Source organism: Sciurus vulgaris (genome assembly GCF_902686455.1).
Source record: "Sciurus vulgaris genome assembly, chromosome: 12".
Taxonomy (NCBI): Eukaryota; Metazoa; Chordata; class Mammalia; order Rodentia; family Sciuridae; genus Sciurus; species Sciurus vulgaris.
The window spans coordinates 18,533,304-18,557,372 of record NC_136473.1 but is presented as its reverse complement, the minus strand read 5'-3'; the positions used below and the strand labels follow the sequence as shown (position 1 = coordinate 18,557,372).

The window sequence follows — 24,069 nt, the reverse complement described above, 5'->3', positions numbered from 1 at the left end:
AGCTATGTGTGAGTATACCTTTTTCCCCACTTCCTCACCAATATTTATGTCTCCAAGAGACTCACCACATAGGCAAAGATATCCACAGACTGAAGGTGAAAGGATGGGAAAAAAATATATCACTCATATGGATTGTGTAAACAAGCAGGGGTTTCCATCTTCATATCAGATAAAGTGGACTTCAAGCCAAAGTAAATCAGAAGGGACAAAGAAGGACATTTCATACTGCTTAAAGGAATTATACATCAGCACAACATAACAATCGTAAATATTTTTGCCCCAAACAATGGAGCATCTATGTATATCAAACAAACCCTTTTCAATTTCAAGAATCAAATAGACCACAACACAATAGTACTGGGTCACTACCAGACAGATAATCGAAATAAAAACGAAATAAACCACGGAACTATATAATATAATCAATAATTTAGACAAATATAGAACATTTCATTCATCAATGAGTAAATACACTTTTTTCCAGCAGCACAGAGATCCTTTTCTAAAATAGACCATATCTTATTGCCACAAAGCAGCTCTTAGAAAATACAAGAAAACAGAGATAATACCCTGTATTCTAGCAGATCATAATGGAATGAATTAGAAATCAATGATCAAATAAGAAATAAAAGCTACTCTAACACTTGGAGACTAAATAACACACTATTGAATGATGAATAGATAGCAGAAGAAATCAAGGATGAAATAAAACAGAGGTAAATGAGAATAGTGATACAATGTATCAAAATCTCTGGAACATCATGAAGGCCATGCTAAGAGGAAAGTTCACTGCATTGAGCTCATTCATTAGAAGAATAAAATGTCAACAAATAGCCGGGTGCGGTGGCACACGCCTGTAATCCCAGCAGCTCCGGAGGCTGAGGCAGGAGGATGGAGAGTTCAAAATCAGCCTCAGCAAAAGCGAGGTGCTAAGCAACTCGGTGAGACCCTGTCTCTAAATAAAATACAAAATAGGGCTTGGGAGGTGGCTCAGTAGTTGAGTGCCCCTGAGTTCAATCCCTAGTACCATAAAAAAAAAAAAAGTCAACAAATAAATGACCTAACATTACATCTCAAAGCCTTAGAAAAAGAGGAACAAATCAACACCAAAAACCTTCAATTCTGTCATGTACCATGGTACCTTTCCTGGGTCCTTTGGCCCTGTTGTGCTCTGTCAGTCATGGCGGGTGCCACCCTGCCAGAATGTAACATCTTGGGCTGGAAACCTTAAACAAGGCCACCCACACACACCCCTCTGCGTGAAAGGCCAGCACAACCCTCTGCTGGGCAGAGGGGCCAACATTCATCTCCCTGCTGGAAATGGTAAGGTCAAGACCCAAGAGAGCAAAGGAGGCAAATAAGCAAGTAGACAATAAAAAAAAAAAAAAAAAAAAAAAAAAAAAAAAAAAAAGGCAAAACAAACAAACAAGAAGAAGGAGGAAGAGAAGGAGAAGGAAACTATTTAGACTGGGCCCTTCCACACCATCCATATATGCCAGGCTTCATGTCTGCCCTATGCACTATAAACAGCCTCCTGGTTCACGTGTGAGGCTCCAAGAGATAAAGGCTAACGTCTATCCAGGGCTTGCTATGTGCCATTCGTTTGTCACCAATCCCATTATGTAGGCTCAATTATCTCCATTTTATAGATGGGAAACCAAGACGCAGAGACACCAGGTAACTCCCTAGTTGTCACAAGCTAATAAGCGTTAGTGGTAGGACTGGAATCTAGAAATTCTGACTCCAGATCCCAAGTATTTAACACGCAGGTCTGCAGCCCCTCCCAGGCCACAGAACTATTGGCCCTGCATCTCCACCCTCCGCTCTGCTGGGACTGCCGCGTGCCCAGTGTCCAAGCTCAGCAGCCTTTCCTTCAGTTCATGGAGATGCTCTCAACTGGTGCTATTGACCCAAAAGCCCCAGATGCAGCTGCCAGCCACTCGAGCAGTCTGATTCCCCAGCCTGGCCTCTGAGGACGATGTCCTGGTTGCTCCTGGGGCACTGACCCGGGGTCCGCCAGTGGGCAAGGGGATTCTGCCTTTCCTATGTGCCAGCAGTGTTGACTAAGGCTCCTGCCTGCACCCTGGCTGCCCCTGCCTCCACATCAATGGACAACGCCACCCTGAAAAGTCACTCTAGGCCAAGGGAAGCTTGGTTTTCCCAGGGACCCCCTGCCTCCCTCCTGGCTCTCTCAACCCTTCCTGGACAGACTGAGGAGGTGAAATCTCAGTGTGCAGAGGGAAGTGCCAGAAGTTTTGCTCACTAATAACAGAGCAGAGGCAGGAGTTACTGGGTGTCAAACAGAAAGGATGTGCACCAGACAAGAGTGTGGACTGTTAGAAGAGTCTCCTGAGAGACGGAGGAGACCAACACGAGTCTAGTCTGGCTCAGGTCCAGCATGCACTTCTTAGCCAAAAAACTGGTTCCAGCTCAATGTGCTAGGCGTGGAAAACTTGAAAATGGTTAATTCTAAAATGTACTACCCTGTGGTAGAATTAGCTGTTTGATGCTCCAATCTGCACCTTCTCCCTTTTACGTGATACTACAAGGTTCTTTAGCCTCACCTCCAGCCAGCTGTAGACGCATGACTAATTCTGATTAATGGGATGTGAATGAAAACCAGGTATGTGTGGCTTTGAAAGGAAGTGGTACACCCTTGCCTTTTTCTATGTCCCTTTCTTGTTGGTTGAAATGTAAATATGAGGACAGGAATGGGAGCAACCTTGTTGGGCCACAAGATGGAAGCGTATTTTGAGAACAGCAGAGCAGATAGTTACGGGGTCCTAGATCTGCAATGGTTGCAGAGTTGCTATACTGGCCCTGCTCACGCCTTTGAACTTTTATATGGCAGAGATACAGACGTCTATCTTTTTAAAACCAATGTGATTCTGTCACTAGCAAGCCACTAGGAGAAAGACTCCCCAAGTACCCTCCCTCTGGGAATGATGGTTTTGGAATTCAGTGTGTCTATGAAACACTGTGCGGTAGGGGCTCCATACACACCAGAACTCATCTGCCCAGGATCACAGGGAGGATATTTTGAGGTGAATTTGTTGGAAAACAGAAGAGAAGGCCATTCTGGGCAGTCAGGATTTTCTGATCAGTTTTCTAGAAAAATGCTCTGATTGTTTCATTCAAAGTGAGGATCTAGTGGTTAAAACACCTGGTAGGAGGAAAAATCCCTGACAGCAGGGGAAAAGACTGTATTACGGTCGGGACACTGTGGTACAAAATTGAATCGTGGCTCTGAACCAGTTTTTCCACGTATGAAAACAGAAGCAGCAATGGCCCCAGAGGCCCTGTCCTGTGATCCGTCACCTCAGGAGAGTGGGAAACCTTTTATTCAAGGCCAGGCACATCATATTTTCTAAAAATGACCACCATTTTGATTCAAGGACTCCTGTGGTTTGCCTTAAAGAGAAAAAAAAGTATCTTGCTGCTCTTGACCAAGGAAATTCCAGGCGGGTGCCACTTCTGGCTCCTTAGTGACAGCCAGGTACAGCCCTGGAACCAGCCTGCCCCTTCTCTGTGTCACAGATCCACCAGGGGACCGTGGCAACTTTCACTGTTGATGAACTTGGCATTCCGGCAAGTTGGCAAGTTGGTCTCTTGGGGTCTGACCTTTCTGGGCACCAGTGAGCATGTCCTATGGTCTTCAAGGGCAAAGCAGGCTGACCTCTTCTGGGTACTCACTCGGGTGTTTCTGCTGTTTTCCACCAGACTGATGCCCTTACCTTCTATTTCTTCATCTTAGCATCTTTTAAGCAAAAGTCTCCCTCCCCTGAAAGGGGAGCGTCCTGCGTCATTTCTAAGTGATCTCTGTCTCTGTTTATTTCGGGGGCGGGGGAAGCTTTTTCTGAGGAATTCCGCCACCTACCCTCCTCTCTCCTCCACAGGCTGCCAGGTTCTTGAATGGCTGGAGAGGCTTCTGAGGCTAAGTAAGAGGACTTTGAAAAGAGGTGTTAGAGCCCAGCCATTCCGAGTGTGGCTCTGACCAGCAAGCCCACACCTATCATGATACGCTTTTTCTCTTTCCTGCTTGAGATGGCCTTGACCTTTGACTGTGAAAGTCATCTAATCAGGAAAGGCCTCCGCTGACCACGCACAGGCTTATGGTAGAAGGCTGGCTGGAACTCCTTCGTGGATTTGTATCCTTTTGTCTGCTGTCTCTACCTTTGGCCCATTTATTATATGTATAACCTAGGCCCCTCATGTCCCTGCTCTACCTCAACTATCTCTTCTAAAAAATGGGGATAACAAAACCCTTCCATGCTTGAAAACAAGGGTCTGGTCTTTGAGTTCCCCCATGCCTCTGAGAATTGGAATTCTTTTTTTTTTAGTACTGAGGATTGAACCCAGGACCTTTCACATGCTAGGCAAGTTGGTCCACCACTAAGCTACATCCTGGCCCTTTTCACCTTATTTTGAGACAGGGTCTGGTTAAGATACTAAGGTTGGCCTTGAATTTGCAATCCTCCTGGTTCGGCCTCCTGAGTAGTTGGCATTACAGGCGGGTGCCACCACACCTGGCTTGAGAATTGGAATTCTATGAGAGGCTGATTCACTGATTTAGAAACAACCTCAAACATTTACAGGAAAGTTGCAAATACGGTATAATTTTTTTTTTCCAGAACCATTTGGGAAAAATTGCTGACTCGGTGCCCCACCACCTTCAAATATTTTGGTGTGCATTTTCAACAAACAAGGACATGCCCCTCCATAACTGTGAGACAGGTATCAAAAACTGGAAGTTACTGTTGACCTATCACTACCAGCCAATCCTCATGGCTCATTCAGTTTTCTCTAAAATTCCCCATGCCATCCTTTTAAATGAAAATCTGAGTCTCCAAAAAATGTTTATGTGGGATTAGCAGAGCAATGAAATGGGAATATATATATCACAGAAACTAATATTCAAAGAAATTAGGACTGGGAAAAGTCTTTAAAGACAAAAATAAGAAGAATTGCATCAGGTATTTCGAAACAATGACCTCAGCCACAGTGATGAATAACAGGAGTGGCATCGCTCTCAGGTTGAACAGTTGCTGGGCAGGTGTCCTTGTAGAAGTGCTTTTTGTATAAGGTTGTAGTGGCTTCTGTTCAAGCTCATAACTCTGGCAGGGTCTTCTGTGACAGTTGCTATTGGGCAATCGTGTATAAGAACCCTTCTTTCATAACCGCCTGGCTTTATTTACTTTGTTGTTTTTAGGGTTGACATAAGTGACTCCATTTTGAATGTGACAACTTTGACATTTTTTTCACATTAACAGAAGGATCCAGAAGAGTGTTTCATTTAGTTGTCACATCTCTTTAGTCCCCTCCAATGTAGGAGAGTTCTTCCATCTTTTATTAACTTGCATGATCTTAACACTGGAGCACTGCAGACTTAGTTGTTTATAGAATGCCCCTCCATCTGAGTTTTCTGATGCTTCCTCACACTTGGATGCAGGTTTTTACTCTCTGGAAGGACCAGCCTGCAAGTGATGCTTTATGGCTTTCTACCAGGTGACTCATGATTTCCATCCGCTCCACCTGTGATGTAATTTCCAACACTTGATTAAGGTAGAGTCTGCCAGGCTTCTCCCCATGAAGTCATTTTCCCTTTGTTATTGTTAAGTATTTTGTGGGGAGGTACTTTGAAACTGTGTAAATATCCCATTATTCATCAAATAAGTAATTATAGTTAATAATTAATGATAGATGTGATTATGAATATGACTGCAACTAACCAATATAATTAATATATGTTTGGCTTCATGTGGTTTCCTGTTTTATTTAATGGACTGTAATGGGTTATAATCTATTTATTATCATTAAGTTATTTATTTTATGCTCATATTATGCCAGGTTTGGTCAGTGGTAGCCCCTCCAACTGGCTTCTGTGTCCTTCTGACATGTCTCCATCATTCTTTGGACAGATGCCTCCTCGCCTTACCTAACCCTCCTTGTGGCCTGTGGCCTACCCTGGTAGGGGAGTGAGGAACCTATGAGGGCTTTCAATGGCACAGAATATTCTAATTAGTGGTACTAGTTGTTTGTGAAACTTAGAAACCCAAGATGCAGCCTGGGGCAATACCTCACTTAGACTATCCCCTCAGGACCAGGGCTTTCTGGTTGGGGTCATCTGTGTCCCTGTGTGTGCCTCTTAGTGAAACCACCAATGGTACCCAAGAGAGAAACAGTCCCTTGGCTTCTCCATTGCCTCCAAGATGGACCCAGGATGGGTTAAATTTTAATGTTATCCCCAGTTTCAGGACTGGCCAGAAATTTCCCTTATCTTCCCCCTGGTTATTCATGCTGACTAAAAGCAGGTGCTGCCAATGCCGCTGGCTGGAATTGTTCCCGCACCTCAGGATGTCCAGAGCGCCACGGCCCAGCATGGGCCCTAGCAGGCAGCAGACAGTGAGGCTGTGCTATTTTTGGATTTCCCTTCAGACCCCCTTATAGTTTAGCTTTCTGGAATATCGTTTCTCTTTCCCAGAGGAGACAGATTCTAAGAAAACGTCTCAAAAAGCCCTGGCACAGATAATCAGGGAGTGTCAGTGTAAGATGGTCCCAGAGGTCACCAGGAGGCGGGGGGTGGGGGGGGTGTCCATTTACCAAGAGACTAAAAAAAGCTCAAAATTTTAGGGTCCCTCACTTGCCTGGGCCACATCCAATGTCAGGGCATTTGGTAGTCACAGTTTTATAGTCTTTATCTTAAAGAAGGCCCCCAGAATTCCTTGAGCTCTTGACATGGGCCTGCCCTGGATCTACTCTCACATATGACAGGATTCCTGGGCTCAGCGTATCCCAGAGTGGCGAGAAAGGTGAGGACAAGATCCCCTGGGGGAGGCAGCTCAGGGCCTCAGTAAAGAGTGAGGCTGTCTGGGTTCAGATCTCAGCAGTGACACTCAGGTTCCCAAGGCTGCTACCTGCCCTCCAATGCAACCCACCTCACAGGGTCGAAGCAAGGATTAAAAAAGACAGAGGTAGACGTGGATATGCGGAGGGTGACTCCTCAAAACAGCACCTAGATGTTTTTTCTCTCCCTTTCTCTTTACGAAGTGCTGCCATAAAAGAGAAGCACCCTGGAGAGCCTTGGTCTTCTCATTCTGCAGCACCGAAGACTGTCCCTGGCTTCTCGGGCTTTTTCAGTCAAGGCTTGAAGCCTCCTGAAGGTTTCAGAACCTTGGGTTTCAGGGTCAGCAGGCTGGGCTGCGTTGTCAGGGAATGGCTAGCCTTGACCACTGTGCACAGGTGGGCAGTTGGAGGTGAAAAACCTGTGGCCTGGCTCTGAACTGCCTCCTGGCCCTGTCCGCATGACAGGAAACGAGGTTGGGAGGGCTGGGACAGGATCAGCTTTGGAGTTGCTGGCTGGAACAGTGGGCGATGTGAGCTGACCACAGACTCGAGTCTCTGGGGAGACTCACTTGGAAGGCTGTGTATGGAAGCCTAGCAACTCCAGGCAATGGCAAGGTGGGGAATTTTGACCCCTACTGCCACCAGTCCTGCTTCTCTCTTCCCTGTATCTGAAAGCTGGGGTCTAAGCTGGGCACAGAGATGCACACCAGTAATCCCAGGAATTCGGGAGGCTGAGGCAGGAGGATCGCAAATCCAAGTCCAGCCTCAGCAACTTAGTGAGATCCTGTCTCTAAATAAAACTTAGAAACAGCTGGAAATGTTGCTCAGTGGCTAAGCGCCCCTGGGTTCAAACCCCAGAGCTGGGGGCCTAATCACTTGAATTTCAGGTTATATCTATATTTTTTCCTTCTTTCCTATCCAGTTTTGTGAGACCAAAAATGAATAACAGACACCATCAGCTTGTCAGAGAAGGTGGGTTCCCTTGTCCCCGTAGAGAAGGCGGACCTGCCTAGCTCGGCTCCTCCCTGGTCAGTACTTGTCCCAGCGCCAGGCTTTCCTTCTCATTTTGGCTTCCCAGCATGCCACCACCTTGCCTTCCTCCTGTGCCCCTGTCCCCTCCCCTCCTGGTGGCCTTGCTCCTTACCAGCCAGCCTCCCAGTCCCCATTCTCTCTTCAGTCAAAGTCCTGGGGACCCACAGTAACTCTTCAACCATTATAAAGAAGCCATACAATTTCTATCCCAAGTGGGGTCTTTCTAGAACAATAGCATAAACTAGGACTATCCTGACCAAGCAAGGGGGTGTGGCCAAGCTAGGAAATGCAGTCACCAGCTAATGTCATACTCCCCATTTACTCAGGGTGCTGACCCCTGGCTCTGCACTGTCCTTCAGGTTGTTTCCAGAATAACTCCAGTGTATCCTCTCCCTTGGATCCGGCAGACCCCCATCTTCTCTCACCTGCCCCTGGTGATGGCCTTGAGCTGACGCGTCCTGGCTGGGCAGTCTGGTACGTTTTCAGGAATTGTACAAGCCAGTTGCTAAATATAACCAATCATGTACAAGTGAAATGATCTGAGCTTCTAATTAAATAATCTATAGACAAAGGTAATAAATATACTCTAAACTTATCACTTCCCAACTATATCATATTTCCTATGCTCTTGACCTTATGTGTACAGTGTCTGTAGTCGAAAACCAGACATGGTTTACTATTGCAGTCTCTTCCCAACTCAGCCTGGTGCTTTCAGCTTGGAAGATGGACATTTTCCCTGGTGGGAATATTTATGCTATTGTATACTTCAGAAAGTGGTGTAAGAAAGAAAACGTTAGTAATGCCAATTAAACTTAAAAGCGTACTATGCCCGAGTCATTACCTTGTGAATAACAAAAAAATTGAGGAAAGATTTTTCTAGCTTTTGAAAAGTATTACCTGATTCACCAAAGAAGTTGTTCATGTTGCTGGCGAAGGAGTAAAGTTCTGAGGACCTACTGCTCAAGCCAAAAGAGGTTTCCATTTAATAAATATAATTTGTATGAAGAGGAGAAATGGTTTACCAGCAGATCACATATCCAATTTAAGGATATAAATTTAACGGGGAAAAAAGTTAGCCAAGTACGATGCAAGTGCATTTGTCAAGTCATGACTGACTCCAAGAGTCTGACCAAAAGCAATGAACAAATCCTGTGAGAGTCAGTCAGCTACCCAGAATTTAGTGTAGAGTATTATAAATGGGTCTCGCCAGCCTTTCTCTCAGTAGGCTTTGTAGGAAACACTCTGAGGTGTTTTTCTGCATACATACTCTTCTGGAGAGACAGTTGTTAAGTACTGACCATGCCCGTCCCAAGCTGGATGAGGTGCCTTCTTTTGCTGTTCCCATGGGAGCCTCTTCAGAACTGTGGTGCTGTATCTTTTTGTGGGTTGCTTGCTGAACTTCTTGAGGGCAGGGAAGTCTGGGTCTCCAACACTTAACACAATGTCAAGCACTTATTAGCTGCCTCTCCCCAAACTGAACAAATGAATGGAAGAAGTTAAGAGCTGAGTTGAGTGGCTGGAGACCCTGCTAGGCATTCTCCACCATACAGCCTGGTCCTGGGGAAGGGACTGATTTCCTGGCCCTCTTGCAGTTGGGTGTGGCCACACGCTGAGACCAGTCCCGTGATGTGTGGTAGGAAAGTTGTCAGCCACGTTCAGTCCTGGCCTTCAAGTATTGCCCATGAGACCCTCTCAATCTCGTCCTTCTCTGCTGCAGGGACATTGGGGACCCCATGTCTTTGTCTGTGATGTGCTACTGTAATGGAACACCACAGCCTGGTTAGTTTATAATCAATAGAAATCTGTTTGGCTTGCAGTTTAAGATACTAGGAAGTCCAACATCAAGGGACTATATTTGGAGAAGTTCTTCTTGCTGTGTCATAACATGGTAGAAATGTCACATAGCCATAGAATGTGTAAGAGCAGGCAAAAGGGGTTGAATTCTTTATAAGAAAACCAGTCATGATATGACACTAATCCATTTGTGAGGGTGGAGCCCTGTGACCTCAGCACCTGCCATCAGGCCCCGCCTCCCAACCCTGTAATAGTGGGGATGAAGTTTCCAACATATGAATGTAGGGAGACATTCCAGCCATAGGCTCTTTCTTGCTAGTGAAGCCACCTGCTGGAGAAGGGAGGCCTGCCCTGAACAGTGGCTGTGAGTGAAATAAACTTTCACCTGTGTGAGCCACTGGGATCCCAGGCTTACTCGTTAGCACAGAGAGGCCTACTCTACTCTGGTGGTCCAAGGAGTCGCCGAGAGAGGGAGGCGACTGGGCCAGGCTCAGCCATCTTCAGCCCTGTCGCACACACTGCTTCCCCGCAGGCATTCCTTCCTCCTACGCAATCAGCAATCCAGAGGAAGTCCGAATCCAAGGTGGGTTTTGTTTAAGCCCCATTTCAGAGGATACCTGGTAGGATCCATTCCCAGCCATGCCTCCAAAGGCAGCCGCCCCTGGTGGGAGGCCACCCACCAAACATCTGTCATTAGAGGACCAGCCAGGGTGGCTGGTGGCTGGGACTCAGCCTCCCATTAAGTGTTATTAGCCTTGCCCACAAGCACCCCTCTGGCCCTGTCATTTACTGCTTCCCTCTGTATTTATCTGGACCGGATCTGGGACTTGGACAGAGACCCAGCTTGGGAAGTGACATTCTCAGGGCACAGGATTTAGGCCCCAAAGGCCAAGCCAAACAAACAGGGCTCCCGACTCTCAGCCGCAGAAGCTTCAGCTCAGCCCACTAACGTTTGCTGAGCGTGGATGGCGAGCCGCGCGGCTGTTCAGTGTAGCGCGGTGTAGGCCCGGGAAGGCTCTGTGCGTGCTAGTGTAATGGTGTCGCATTCTTTCCTTCTGTCCCCCCGCACCCAAAGCCTGCCCATTTTCCCTTGCTTTGAGTGCCAACCAGGATGTTGAAACTCATCAGGTTGAAGTCACAGAGCCCCGAGTGGTGGGGTGACTTGAGGAGTGAGTTGGCACATTCCTGACTCCTAATTACCTGGTGATGACACTGGCCTCCACTTCCTGGCCCCACCTGTCCCTCCTGGTCAGGAGTTCCACCCCGCTCCCCGCAGCACGAGTCTTGCCTTTGTCTTCTGTGCCCACCACGCACAGAAAGAGCTCCGGAGCCGGCTCTTGCTTTTATGTCACTGTGTCCCCAGTGCACAGAATGGTGCCCAGTGTTGGCTGGAGGACTGTTGGAGCGTGAGGTCTGTGTGGGCAGGCCTGTGCCTCCCTCCGGGCTCCCGCCATGCTCACCGCAGTGTTTTAGCCAGGGCCTGGGAGACTGACAGCCCTCAGCGGCCCTCCTCTCCCTGCCCGCCTTTCCTCCTGACCTGCTCGGGTCTGCACGGCTGTGCCCTCTGCTTCCAACGCCCTCTTGCCGCTTAGCCCCTTTGGTTCCTGCTTGTCTTCAGGTCCCAGCTAGGCCATCTCTCTGACTCCTGTCCTGTAGTCCCCATTTTACCCCTTTCTTGGTCCCGGTCATACCTTCTCAAAGTCAGTGGGGCCACCTGCCTTCTGGCCTGGATGCAGGCCTGGGGGGTGGGACCCGAATGTCCTGCTCACCACTGTGTCCCAGCCCCCAACACGGCCCAGAACAGGTGCCCGAGTGCCAGTAGGATGAATCTACGAAGGGCTGGCCACTTCTGATCACTCAAGGAAGACCCAGAAGTCGTATGCCAGGGATGCAGGAAGTGTGGGCTGGCTCTGGCCTGCGAGGCCCCACTGAATATTCCCTGAATATTCCCTGGCCTGCTCTGACAAGGAAAGTGGTCCCAGGCTACTGTTTGCTCGTGTGTCCTTTTGTCCCCCTCGAACCAGACTATCTTCTTTCTAAATTTTTTAGAGGAACACACACTCACTGTAAGACTTCTGAGCTGCTCTTATCCACTAGACGAGCTACATATTGGGCACCTACTATGTGCTAGATGCCACACGAGGTGCTGGGGTACAAAGACAGTGCAGCAGGGTTCCTACCCCAGGGATGCTGCAGCTCGGCACTCTTTCTGCATCTCAGGGTAGTTCTGCTGTGCACCTCGGAAGAGGGCCTGCTTTCTGGGTGCTGGCCCCACATGTCAGAGTCACACTGAGGGCTTGTCGAAGCCCAGATGCCTGGGTCTCACCTCCAGAGTCGTCGATCCATTGGATCCGAGTGAGCCTGATCATTTGCTTCTCTGACGAATCCCCCATGACGCCTGCTCTGCCAGTCAAAGGAGCATTCTACGAGAACCACTGCGCTACGCGAGTCTTACGGTTGTCACAAGTTGTACACATCCATGCTCGTTTTAGTCTTTGGAAACCTCTCACCTGGGTAAGGCACACGACCGGTGAGAGCTGAGAAGCACCCTTAGGTTCAGGTCTTCCTACGACACACTGCCCGCTCTTAGCAGCACCAGGTGGCCTAGAGCTCTGGGAAAGCCTGGGAGCGTGTGGCTGCAAGAAGCTGCGGAGAATCAAGGGGGACATTCTGGGAGTTAGGGTGGCAGGGTCTGCCTTTTCCTCCTGGAAGGAGCTCTGGCTTGGGGCAGGGTGGGCTGGGAAAGAGTGACTTGGGGGCAGAGAAGGGCAGATGACACTGGGAGGAAGGGAGGGAGGGGCCTCCTGCCTCCGAGGCTCTGGCTGAAGAGGGCACACCTCTAGGAAGCCAGAGTGGCCTCCACTCAGTCCCAGGCTTGCCTCCCTCTGCACAGAATGAGCTGTGTATGGTGGCACATCAGGGCCAGCACCCTGCCAGCCCAGCAACTCAGACAAGCACTTCCTTCCTGCCAGCGCCAGGCGGCCCAGGGGCTTTGGCAGGACAATCCCCCAGTGTTCTCGTTGGCCTGGCTGGGCTGGTGCTACCTCCTGAGGAGGAGGCAGGGAGGGAAGTGCAGGGAGAGGCCAGCTCTGGGAAGAGCTGTGTCTTCCACAGGCAAGGACAGGAGAGTGAGGAAGTGTGAGCTCAGATGGACAGCTTCCTGTGATGCTGTGTTTCTGAGCAGGAAGCCAGAACCACGGGCCCGGAGATGGAAAATAAACCCTGGACACGTATTTTTAGAAAGTCGGCAAACCCTGTTTCTCAGTGTGCGGTGGAACTAAAATCTAAACCTGGCTTGCTGTGTCTCTAAGCAGAAATCCAGGACCCACTGGCTTCATGCAGGAATGGGACTTCCAGGGGATGCCATAGAGGGAGCTACCCCTCCTGCTGCTGGTGTCTGTCCCCAGGGCAGAGCAGGAAATCCCAATCCATGATCCTGCTAAGCGCTTGGCATGTGCGACCTCATCTAGGCCTCCAAGGACCCTGAAAGGTAAGCACGGCTCACCCCGTGTTTTCAGGTGAAGACAGAGAGGCTCAGAGAGGGCAAATCCCAGCGCAGTCACGCAGGGATGACAGAACCATGGCAGATGGCAGAACCGGAAGGGTCACACTCAGACTGGTCACTGAGCACAATCGCTGTCCTGGTGCACAGCCGGTCTCTGCTTCCTCATGGCCGGAGCTCCCGCCCACGCACACAGCTCCTTCCATTCCAAGTGGTCTAAGTGCCAGGCAGTTCTCTGTTCTGAACTCAAGCCTCCCTTCTTGTACCCTCTGAGGCCTCCCAGAATTATCCAGCACAACAGCCCTGTACGCTGTGCAGACCCTCTCCACTCATTTCCAGGTTCAGTCTCCTTCTCTGCTCCACGCCTCAGAGAGTGTTGCAGGTTTCCGCGTGGAATCTGGAATCCAATAGATCTGCTCTCTAAGGAGCAAAATAAATCAGGCAGATCCGATGTCCAGAAAAGGCAAAGTCACCTGCAGTCAAGGCAGTATGAGACAGATGACTGAGCTGAGAAAACATATTGATATAAAGGGAAAAACATTTTTTTCCCATTATGCCTTACATCAACAGTGAAGGTAATTATTCTTAGAAGGAAGCTACAAAAATTAAACATTAGCAACATGACTGGACAAAGCATCGTTCTCCCAAGGCAAGGCAGATGCTCCGTTGAGAGTAGACACATTCTGATAGAATGGAGACAAAAACGTCACCAGTGCCACTTACTAACCCTGGCAGAATTGTCATCATTTATGGCAGGACAGGAGCGGGACTGCCAGTGTGCACTGCAGTTGTGTCACAACGGACCTGGCGTTAGAAACTTAAAATGATGCAACACCTCCTCATTCCAGCTCCCTGCCCCTGGGTGGAGACCAGGCTGAGGCGGGCTACTTGGTTGGAGCCAGGTCTGTGGACTTTCCACGGAGGCCTGCTTGTCTTTCCAGTAACAGCCACAACTTCACAGGACTGCCAAGGAGCAGATTGGGTAACCCCTGGCGAACCCAGTGTAGCTGTGTTGTGCATAGGCGCCCTGCACGCGGGGGTGCTGGAAACTGGCAATTCCGGGTTCCAGGACCAAGTCCTGAGGGGAGGGAGGGAGACAAATGGAGCCAAAGGACCTGCCTTGAACTGGATCCCCCAGGCGGAGGCTGCGGGCTCTAGGCTCCGGGAGCCCCGCCCCTGCCATAGGCCTGTCCGGGCCTGGCACACCGGCCTCCTCTCCTCGTGAAAGAAGCCGCTCCACCCACTCTAGTGCTCTTTCCACCAGGCCTGGCCTCCAAATGTCACAGTCTCCAACTGTCAGTCCTTATCCCTACAGACCAGTCCCTGGTCCCTAGTAGTGACCACATCTACACATCAGGGAGGAGCCCTGGGGAGAACAGGAAGTAACACCCGGGAGGCAAGAAAAGCTCTGTGGAAGAGAAACAAGGTGACAAAGCACAGTTCCTCTTCTCAATGGCACTCAGGAGGAGGAAGCTGGAAGGCAATGGCCCTGCTCCACTTGGGGAGCATCAGAGAAGGGGCTGGAAGCACGGAGTCTGCAGCCCAGGTGACCAGCGTGGTGGAAGCGGTGGTCCTGGAGGTCCTCTCGAAGGGGAGCTTCCTGTGACCCCGTGCAGCCCTGTGGCAGGTGGTCACGGGAATGGAGACCATGGCCGGCAGCTCTCAGCATGTGCCATACGTGAAGGACACAAGGGTTTGCTGAGCAAGTGGACGTTGTCATAGTCCACACCACTTGGCTCACCTCCAAGCTTCAAAAGTGATGAAAACAAGTGCCAAGCCAGGCGGGGTAGACGGGCCTGTGATCCCAGAGACTCAGGAGCCTGAGGCAGGAGGGTCACAACTTCAAGGTCAATTTCAGCAACTTAGTTGAAATCCTGTCTTAAAATAAAAAGTTTCAAAACAATTTTTTTTCCTTTTCACCACCCCACTTCCACCAAATGTTTTATATGATACACATTTTTTCTTTCAGCCTTTAAGATTGGATCGAAAAATAAAGAGCTTTACAGAAAAGTTCAACAAATACACGGATTTTATGGTCAAGGGTCCCCTCAGCTCTGAGTTTAGGAGGTAAGATGCAGGCCAGCGGCGCCTTGGCCGATCAGGCTCCTTCCTTCCACCTTTTCACTCTGCCAACTGTCCCCACAAGACAGAGGTCATCTTCCCCAAGTTCAAATGCTTTGACACTAAGTAAATGGTCAAGAGAAAGGAATGCAGTCTGATTTCATGACCAGGCAACTGTCATACAAGAAAGAGAACTGGTGGGACGCTGAAGAGGTCCTGGTCACTTGGTGTCACAGTGCTAAGAGGACTTTGTCATGGCACAAAGGCCCCAGAGACGTGAAGGGATCTACAGGGACAAGGGCAGACCTGGCTGCATGTCATAACTCTTGAAGACGGAAAGCACAGAATCGGAGGTGCCAGGGACTGAAGTCAGATGGCCATTCAGAAGAGTGCACATGCATGTGCAAGCGTGTGTAAGTAGCGTGCAGGCACGTGCTGCCACACAGGCACACAAGCCGTCTGCCTGGCACTTGGATTCCTTCTTCGTCCAGCCCCACCCCCGAAAGGCATTTCCAGAATTTAGGTCACTACACTTGGCAGCTTTGCTCCACACACAAATACTCTGAGGTTAAAGTTTATGAAGTGTGACCTGTTTGCCAGTGACTAAGTTCCATTAGCCTCAGCTTCCAAATGTGAATTCTGACCTGTGGCTAAGGTGGGGCAGCCGCAGCCACCGGCTTGCCCGCCAGCAGGGGGTGGGGGGGTTGTCTACCCTAAACCTACAACGGCTGGCCCATGACCCCGAACTCTGGCACCCAGAAGAGGCCAAGGCCCTTCACAAGTTGAGTGGGCTTCAGGGACCTCGGCAGTGCGGTCATGGGAAGGGCTGGCTTTGAGACTTTTAGGGCAGTCCTGGGATTCAGGGAAACCTGAATTAAAAGCAACCGTGAAGCAGGCGAGGATGCCTCCCACCCTGCCTGGTTGCAGATCCCCGAGCAAGGGCTGGGGTCACCCCTTGCAGATCCCTGCGGGCCCAGGACAGCACTGATGGGGCACTGCTTCCACCCGGCTCCAGCCCTGCCAGGACAATAACCACGGGGAGAGTGGCGCCTGCTGTGACCAGTGTGATTGGCACTTCTTACGTCTTATGAACTGGGAATGTGTGGGGCTTTTTGTCATTTTTCTGAAACAAGGGACCTTTTAGGACTTCACTGTCACCCACAAGGGCAGTTTCTATACTGCAAGTGTGGGGTGGCCTTAGGCTTCCAGCCTCTTCTGCAAATGAGGGATTCCCACCCAACAGGGCTTTTATGCTTAGAGAAAGCAGGTGATTCGGGAGGGGAACTGTGGGTAGGTGGAGGGCCAGCACGTTGCGCAGGACTCCCGGCTGCCTCTTTCAAATCCAGTGACAAAGAGTTCCGACTTTCCCAGGTCGTGGCAGCTTACGGCTCTGTCTTCTTTTCTCAGAAGTCTGAAAGCAGGGTTTGTCCAACTAGCAGATTAGAAAAGGATATGGGGACTTGTTCCCCATACTTTAAGCAGGGAAAAAAGCCTGGTTGTGAAGAGAAGACACAAAACCTGTTTGGTGACTTGTCATTTCAGAGAGAACATGAACCGCTCACAGGTGGACGTGCCCCGTCCTCCTGCCACACAGTAGCCCTGGCAAGGAGCGCAGAGAAACAAGGCTCTGCGATTCATCCAGAGGACAGCACGACTGGCTGACAGAGGCTTAAGAACCCACAGGAGCAGGTCAGAGGCAAAAAAGGTTTATTACTCTTGCCATGTCACAGTGATAAAATACCAAGCAGCGCCTGGGAGTGCACACTGCCACCAGGAAACCAGAAGCACAGCAGTCGCACCTGTCTTGATAGGAGTCAGCTGTTGTCATTCATCTTATTTCTCTCTCTTTCTCTTTAATAAACACTAAAGAACTGACTTTTCTTACATCACCACTCAACTCTGAAAGGTTGGACCCTCACTGCCAGAACTGTGGGTTTTAAAAAGAAGGCATTTCTGATTCTCTTAAAAGTAAGGTCAATGTGCACTGAGGGTTCCACAGACCTCATTTACCCAGTCCACCAGGATCCTACAGTGAGACCCACCCACCAGGGGTCTGAGTGGAGAGTCCCACACAGTTAAGTCGGCCGAGCAGCCTGAGAAGGGGAAAGAGGAACGCAGCTTAGACTCTGAGCCCTGGACCGAGAGGCTCCCCCCCGGGCGGCTCTGTGTCAGGCCAAGAAGGCCAAAGCGGAGGGCTCTGCTGTTAAAGACCTCGGACAGCAGTGCCCTCAAAACTCCTGACGGCTGTCATTCCAGAATCCGTCTCTTCCCGTGCCTTTCCTCAACCAGCTTCACACGAGAACGTGAGCTCAGGGAGGGGGAAAAACAAAGATCAAACTTCCGGCCAATATTGTGAAGTTAAGTAGGAACATTAGGAACCAAATATCAGAGAGGATGAGGAGGGGAGAACCAGAGCGAATCCTCTTATCCTGGTCACTTCAATGAAGCACCGTGTGCAGAAGAGACTCTAGTTTGGGCATTTGTACACCTGTTCCTAAAAGCAAAGAATAGTTTTTGCTTGGTTTTTGGATATTAAGAATTTCATAAAGTGAAGACTGATGTGCAAGTATTACTTGAAAGTAGGCACTTCCGATTCCTCTTTCCTTTTCATTACAATCTGGCTTTGAAATATAGTCCTTTATATTACCTTGAACCAGATGGCTTTAAGAATGTCACATCATGTAGTGATGACAAGGAAACTAATGCCCCTCAGCAAACAGGACATGATATATACAACACAGGTGAGGCCATTAGCGGCTGTCCTTTGAACCTTTTACAAAACATAGAGCATTAGTCACTAGCGTAGGGCACAAGAAACGGGCAGAGTAACAGCCAATATAATTAATAATAAATAGGAATAAATAAGAATAAATAGAAGGAAAAGATATAACCATTTAAAAGAAAATCATTGGAATATAGTGTGCAAGGTAAAAACAAAGTTGCTTACATGTAAGATAAAACTGAATTTATTTTTCAAAAATGTCATTATGCGAACAAATATACTAATATACAGTCAAGTTCACCCTGGTCACAACAAAATCATAGGATAAGATAAAAATTTTAAAAAACTCATATTTAAAGGATTTTAAAGACACTAGCTGTATCAAGACCCTCGGTTATTCAACACTGTACGGCATCTCACTTTGTAAAAAGGAAACTCTCCTGAATCCTCTACACGAATCCAACATAAACGGGAATAAAATTAAAATAAGCACTTTTCAAAGCTATAAGATTAACAAGCCTATTTAAATCAAGATCAAGAATCTATGAATTATTTCATGAGGACAAGAGCCGGACAAGATGCTAAATACTGAGATTCTAAGGAAAAAACCATGATCGTTTGCTTATTGTAACCTCCGAGGCCAGCAGACACTCCGAAAACACCCTTCCCTGCGCACGGAAAGCCAGGGGCTCAGCAACACCCACCGGGAGAGAAACGGGCGTCAGGGTGCTGGTGGGGACAACCAGGGCGTGACCGAGCAGGGCAGCCCCTCCCCGTCTATCTTTAGAGGTTTCAGGCTCCAGCCTTAAATAGTCTGGATGATAATGCTCGTGGCCAGAACCCGGCACAGTCTGGGAGAAAACCAGTTCTTTTCATGCTGCGTAACCTACTTCACCGTTTTTCCCCTTTTAAATGAATCCTGAGACGTTGGTCATGGAACACGTTCAGTTGGGAGCTTTCAGAATCTTCTGTTTCCTAGTTACCCCAGAACACAGGGAACTAGAATTGGTTGATAAATAAGATTAATATTTTAAAACGTTCTCTACTAAAGCAGGAACCGTCTTGCTTCTTTAGAAGCAGGAAATATTAACTTAATTGGGAACAGAAGAACACATGGTTGAGGAAAAAGTACTTTTGGTTCCCCAAAATATCATGGACACGTGTCCTTAGAAGCCTTCCATATTAGGAAGTAAGGATTTCTTGTATCATCCACCAGAATGGTGAGGGGGCTGTGTCCATCCAGAGAAGTGCTGGTGTCCTGCAGCTACTGAGCAGGCTTTTCAGAAGTTTATATTTATGTAATAATGAAAGTGCACGTACACACGGTCCCTATTATGTCAACATATAGTATGTACATATATACACACAACACAGACTCATACCATGTGTCCCACGAACACAGACCCTGCAGTCTGATGTGACTGGCTTTCTCAAAATCACCATCCTTTCCAAACTCCACCTTTTTTACTCTCACACCTCACAATGACAGTGAATCATACTCTGAAGACTTCATTTCAATTTTCAATTAAAAAAAAAAAACTGGGCAAACCAAGTTGATCCAGAAACAAGAGCATATCCAGGGTAAAGTACCATCTTCTATCCTTCAGAACTAAACAAAGGGCCCAAAAAGTGTAATATGAAACTCTGAAAATCTAACAAGCATTTCTTCTTAATGTTCTTAGAAAAGGAGGTGGAAATCCTGAGTAGGAGCTCTAAACTGGCTTTCACGGCCTTCTCTTGGGATAGAAGGCTAGCTGGGAGACTCGGGAAGGACCCACCAGGCCGCCTCCCCGCCTCCGGACTGTAAAAACCTATGGCATTTACAGATCACAGGGGCCAACAGGACGTAAAGTTCATTCTGAACCTTAGAAAAAGGAAGGTGAAAAGATACAGGTCCCGGCTCTCACAGAATTCCCTGCCCACCTGCAGAACGACCCAGGCCCAGCATCTCCGGCTCCGCTCCCGACAGGGCCGCAGCTGCTGGGCGCCCAGGTCCCGCCCTTTACGAGTGCATCTGCTGCCGACCAGTTCCTGAACTGCAGGAGGAGAAACCGGACCGCTGTTTCACCTCACCCTTTGTACGGAGGGGGACGAACGAGGCGTGCTTTAGCCCTTCTGCTGGCGCGAGTGGGCCTTGAGCCGTCCCCTGGGCTCGGCTCCCTCATGAGTTCTCCTTCAGGAGCCCGAGCTTGCGCAGGGCCTCCCGCCGGGCTTCCTCCGTGGAGCCGCGGCCAGAGAACTGCACGGTGATGCCCTGGGGCCTGAACCCCCCTGCTCTGGGCAGAGAGCCTGCCCGCCTCCTGGGGTCCTGGCCGCAGCCCGGCGGCCGAGGCTCACAGACGCTCCTGCTGGCATTCTGGCGCGCAAGCTTGCTGGCAAGAGTTGGGGGGTCTGGGCGGAAGGTGATGGTCTTCCCAGTGGACACGAAGGGACTGGGCTCACTCCTGAGCACCTCGTGGATGCTCTGGAAGCCGTTGGCCAGCACCGGGGGCGGCTCCGTCTGCACGCCTCTGGACTGCTGACCGCCACTGGCCTGCCCGCCTGCTCGCGGCCCGTCAGCTTCCTTGGCCGGGGTGGGCCTGCTCCAGGAAGGCGTCCCCCGATCTGGAGAGAGGCTCCTCTTCTCTGTGAGATCACTCTTCTGCGCCCGGTCTTCCATGTCCCCCGAGGTGAGGAAAGCCACGCCGTTGATATTGGCCAGGACCTGGGCCTTGCGCTCCTGCACGTTGACAGCCGCTTTGGAGATGGTCTTGTTGAACTCCTTCCCAGAGCTGTTGGTCACGCTGATGTTGCTGGGGAAGCGGTGGATCTTGGGCGCAGGCTGGGCCATGTGTCTGTGCCAGGCGAACTGGTCTCCATTTCGAGGGGCTGAAGAAGTCAGCGTCCTCCATTCCCCAGGCCTGCCCTCCTTCGAGGGGGACGTGGGGGAGAGGGCTTCATTTCCTGCCAACTTCTCGGAAATCTTCTGAGCGATCACAAGAGGAGTAGGGACTGAGCGGGGTAGCTTTGGGTGCTCTGCTGGAGGAGAAGGGGAGGGCAGCTCCTTCCTGGGGGACGCTGGGGCTGGGGCGCCGGGCAGGGAGGGTGGCAGAGGAAGGGCTTTGGGAACGGTGGGGTCTGGTGCTTGGGAATTCTCAGCGTCCTGTTTCCTGCCTTCGAGGACAGCAACGTGCTCCTTCCCAACAGGTTCGGTCCCTGAAAAGTGAGGGAGAAACCTCATAAGTTTTCACCTAATGTGAAAATAAATGCACACATTCCTGTTCCCCAAATCTGAGAGCGTCCCAAAGGGCCTCCCGGCTTGCTCAGAGCCTCCTGAGGCGAACTCCCCATCCCTGGCCCCTGGGCTGGGGAAGCGTGTGGTCTATTATTCTCACGACCACATGCTGAGAATGGGCAGATCCGTGACAGTGGGCAGTGACAATGTGATTGAGTGCTTCCCAGCACCCGGGGAGCAGTGACCAGCTGAGGCCATCGCCTCGAGGCAAGGGACCGGACGCGAATGGCTGCCTCCTCAGGGGACTTCACAAAGGGGACACTGAAGCTGGATGGTGTGTGGCACAGCAACAACCCCAACGGGTCTTCCCAGAGGAAGGACAGGCCGTGCCACTTCCCTCTGGGGCACAGAAATGCCTCCTGGGGACTCCAGGTGACACTCGGCAAGCCTGCCCCACAGACATGGCACTTCTCACAGCTCCCTCTACGAAACCGTGAGCACAAGGCCCGCCACAGAGGAGGCGCCTAAGATGGCTACGAAACAGCGTGTGAGAGAACTGGTGGGCGGGTGGCATGTTCTCCAAAAGCATTTTCTTTGGCACAATGATGTGAGCTGACATGTTTAAAGGATCAGCTGGTTCAAATTACTTTAGGAACTATCCTTCAAAGCAAAAGTGTAATAAACTGCGAAACTCATATTGTCTCTTCCCTGACGAGATGGCTGCAAACCAAGCTCTATTTATGTGGAATCCGTAACTATAGGATGTGAAATTCTGAGTAACACACACCCTTGCGCTCACACACACACACACACACTTCTAGAGGCTTGTGACAAGCAGCAGTATTTTATAGTTACCAGAGCAAAAGCAATCCCCTTAGTTCCTCCTTGCCCACATTTGTTTTCAATATCTTTTTCAACTAGAGAAAAAAAGGAAGGCATCTCTCTTTCTCTCCATCTTGCATCATGGGACTGAATGGACAGAAGCATACCTCTCCTCTGGTGCCACTCAGGGTCAAGGAAAATGAACGAAATAGATGCTGAGCTGAACTCCTCCTCTGATCATTTTCTGTTTTCCTGAGCCAACAGACTTTTTTAGTTCACATATTCCCACCTTGGAAAGTCCTGGGACAGAAATGGAGTATAACCCTGCACTAAAATACAAGCGCCGTGTATATTTTCTTGGTAGGGCAGACGGTTACCTGGAAGCTACTTCGATTTTCCTTCTCTCCCTGTGTGTGTGTGTGTGTGTGTGTGTGCGCGCGCGCGCGCGCGCACACACATGCGTACACATAAATAAGCCAAATCACGTACATGCTCGACTGGTCTCATTCTTCATTCCAGTCCTTTTGGAATTTCCCAGGTCAGACAACCCCCCACTGAGAAGATGCTTCTCCCTACGGAGGCGGATGCGCTGCAGCAGCTTCTGGACTGGCCAACAGAGAACTCGGCACCTGGGAAACAGCGACGCCTGAGCAAAGGCCCCGGGGCCTGTGCCTCACCCTCACCTGCTGCCCAGGGCACCTCTGGAAGGCGCTCCACGTCCCCAGCTGCAGGTCCTGGCTGCACTAAATCGATGACGTCCTCAGGCTCCGAGTGACTGGAAGGGCTCTCCTCCAGGGACTGTGGAGAGTGGCAATGAACACCACTGTCACACAGGGCTGGCTCCTCAAAGTCATCCTCCAGGGAATCGAGAGTCTCTTCAAAGAAGAGGATGACGTCCTTCTCCTCGTGTGTGAGGTGCCTCAGGCTCTCATCGTCCTGCGAGACAGACGGCGGCACGAGAGAGAAAGCAAGTACAACGTGGGGTCAATAGTCCAGGGTGGGGTTCACCGCCCCCTGGAAGTCACCACCCATGTACCCACTGACCAACCGCACCTGGACGCCCCTCACCGTCTAACCTGCAAGGGGAAAAATATGGTAAAAAAGATGGAGGTAGCCAGGTGCAGTGGCTCACGCCTGTACCCCCAGCAGCTCGGGCGGCTGAGGTAGGAGGATCACGAGTTCAAAGCCAGCCTCGGCAACTTAGCAAAGCCTTAAGCAATGAAGCGAGACTTTGTCTCTAAATGAAATACAAAAAAAGGGCTGGGGATGTGGCTCAGTGGTTAAGTGCCCCTGGGTTCAATTCCTGGTATTTAAAAAAAAATGTAGAAAAATAGAGGGTCTTATCCTAAAGTGCAAGAAGTAAAATCAAGAATCAATAAATCAATAAATGGGATGACATCAAACTGAAAGCTTCTTCAGAGAAGAAAACAATCAAGAATGTTACAAGAGGGCCTACAGAATGGGAGAAAATCTTTGCCACCTGCGCCTCAGAGTATTAATCTCCAAGATTCATAAAGGACTCAGAAAACTTGACACCAAAAAAACAAACCAATTAATAAATGGGCAAAGGAACTAAAGAGACACTTCACAGAAGAAAAACAAATGGTCAACAAATACATGAAAATATGTTCAACACTAGCAATTAGAGAAATGCAAATTAAAACCACACTGAGATTCATCTCACTACAGTGAGAATGGTAGTTATCAAGAATACAAGTAACAATAAACATTGGCGAGGATGGGGGTGGAAAAGGTACACTCATACATTGCTGGTGGGACTGCAGATTGGTGCAACCACTCTGGAAAGCAGTGTGGACATTCCTCAGGAAACATGGAATGGAACCACCATTTGACCCAACTATCCCATTCCTTGGTTTATACCGAAAGGACTTAAAATCAGCATACTATAGTGACACATCCACATCAATGTTTATAGCAGCTCAATTCACAGTAGCTAAACTCTGGAACCAACCTAGGTGCCCTTCAACAGATGAATGGATAAAGAAAATGTGGTATATATGCACAATGAAATATTACTCAGTCATAAAAAAGAATAACTTTATGACTTTTGCTGGTAAA

At 49.5% G+C, this 24,069-nt stretch overlaps 2 protein-coding genes and 1 long non-coding RNA gene across 12 annotated transcripts in view; 1 reads left to right on the top strand and 2 right to left on the bottom strand.

Moving 5' to 3' along the window:
• UPF2 (UPF2 regulator of nonsense mediated mRNA decay) overlaps positions 1–19,068 on the top strand; it is a gene marked incomplete at its 3' end in the record, with an annotated part of 163,577 nt that extends 144,509 nt beyond the window's left edge. For 2 of the 9 annotated variants that reach the window (XR_013758087.1, XR_013758088.1), the window contains exons 23-27: positions 4,632–7,815; positions 8,235–8,349; positions 11,890–12,268; positions 12,984–13,159; positions 16,775–19,068. Of the gene's footprint in view, positions 1–4,631; positions 7,816–8,234; positions 8,350–11,889; positions 12,269–12,980; positions 13,160–16,774 lie in introns of all 9 variants that reach the window. The other 7 variants (XR_013758090.1, XR_013758091.1, XR_013758092.1 and 4 more) reach the window with 7 other exon arrangements.
• Positions 1–24,069, bottom strand: part of LOC306641252 — a 125,811-nt gene that overhangs the window by 35,153 nt on the left and 66,589 nt on the right. The gene's annotated exons all lie outside the window — the stretch shown is intronic.
• The window catches only part of PROSER2 (proline and serine rich 2), a 28,537-nt gene continuing 22,650 nt past the window's right edge, over positions 18,183–24,069 (bottom strand). For both annotated transcript variants that reach the window (XM_079106239.1, XM_079106238.1), the window contains exons 3-4: positions 22,674–22,926; positions 18,183–21,149 (exon numbers count right to left, since the gene is read on the bottom strand). In XM_079106239.1, the coding sequence (XP_078962365.1) occupies positions 20,116–21,149; positions 22,674–22,926 (1,287 nt within the window). In that variant the 3' untranslated portion in view covers positions 18,183–20,115. The remainder of the gene's footprint in view (positions 21,150–22,673; positions 22,927–24,069) is intronic.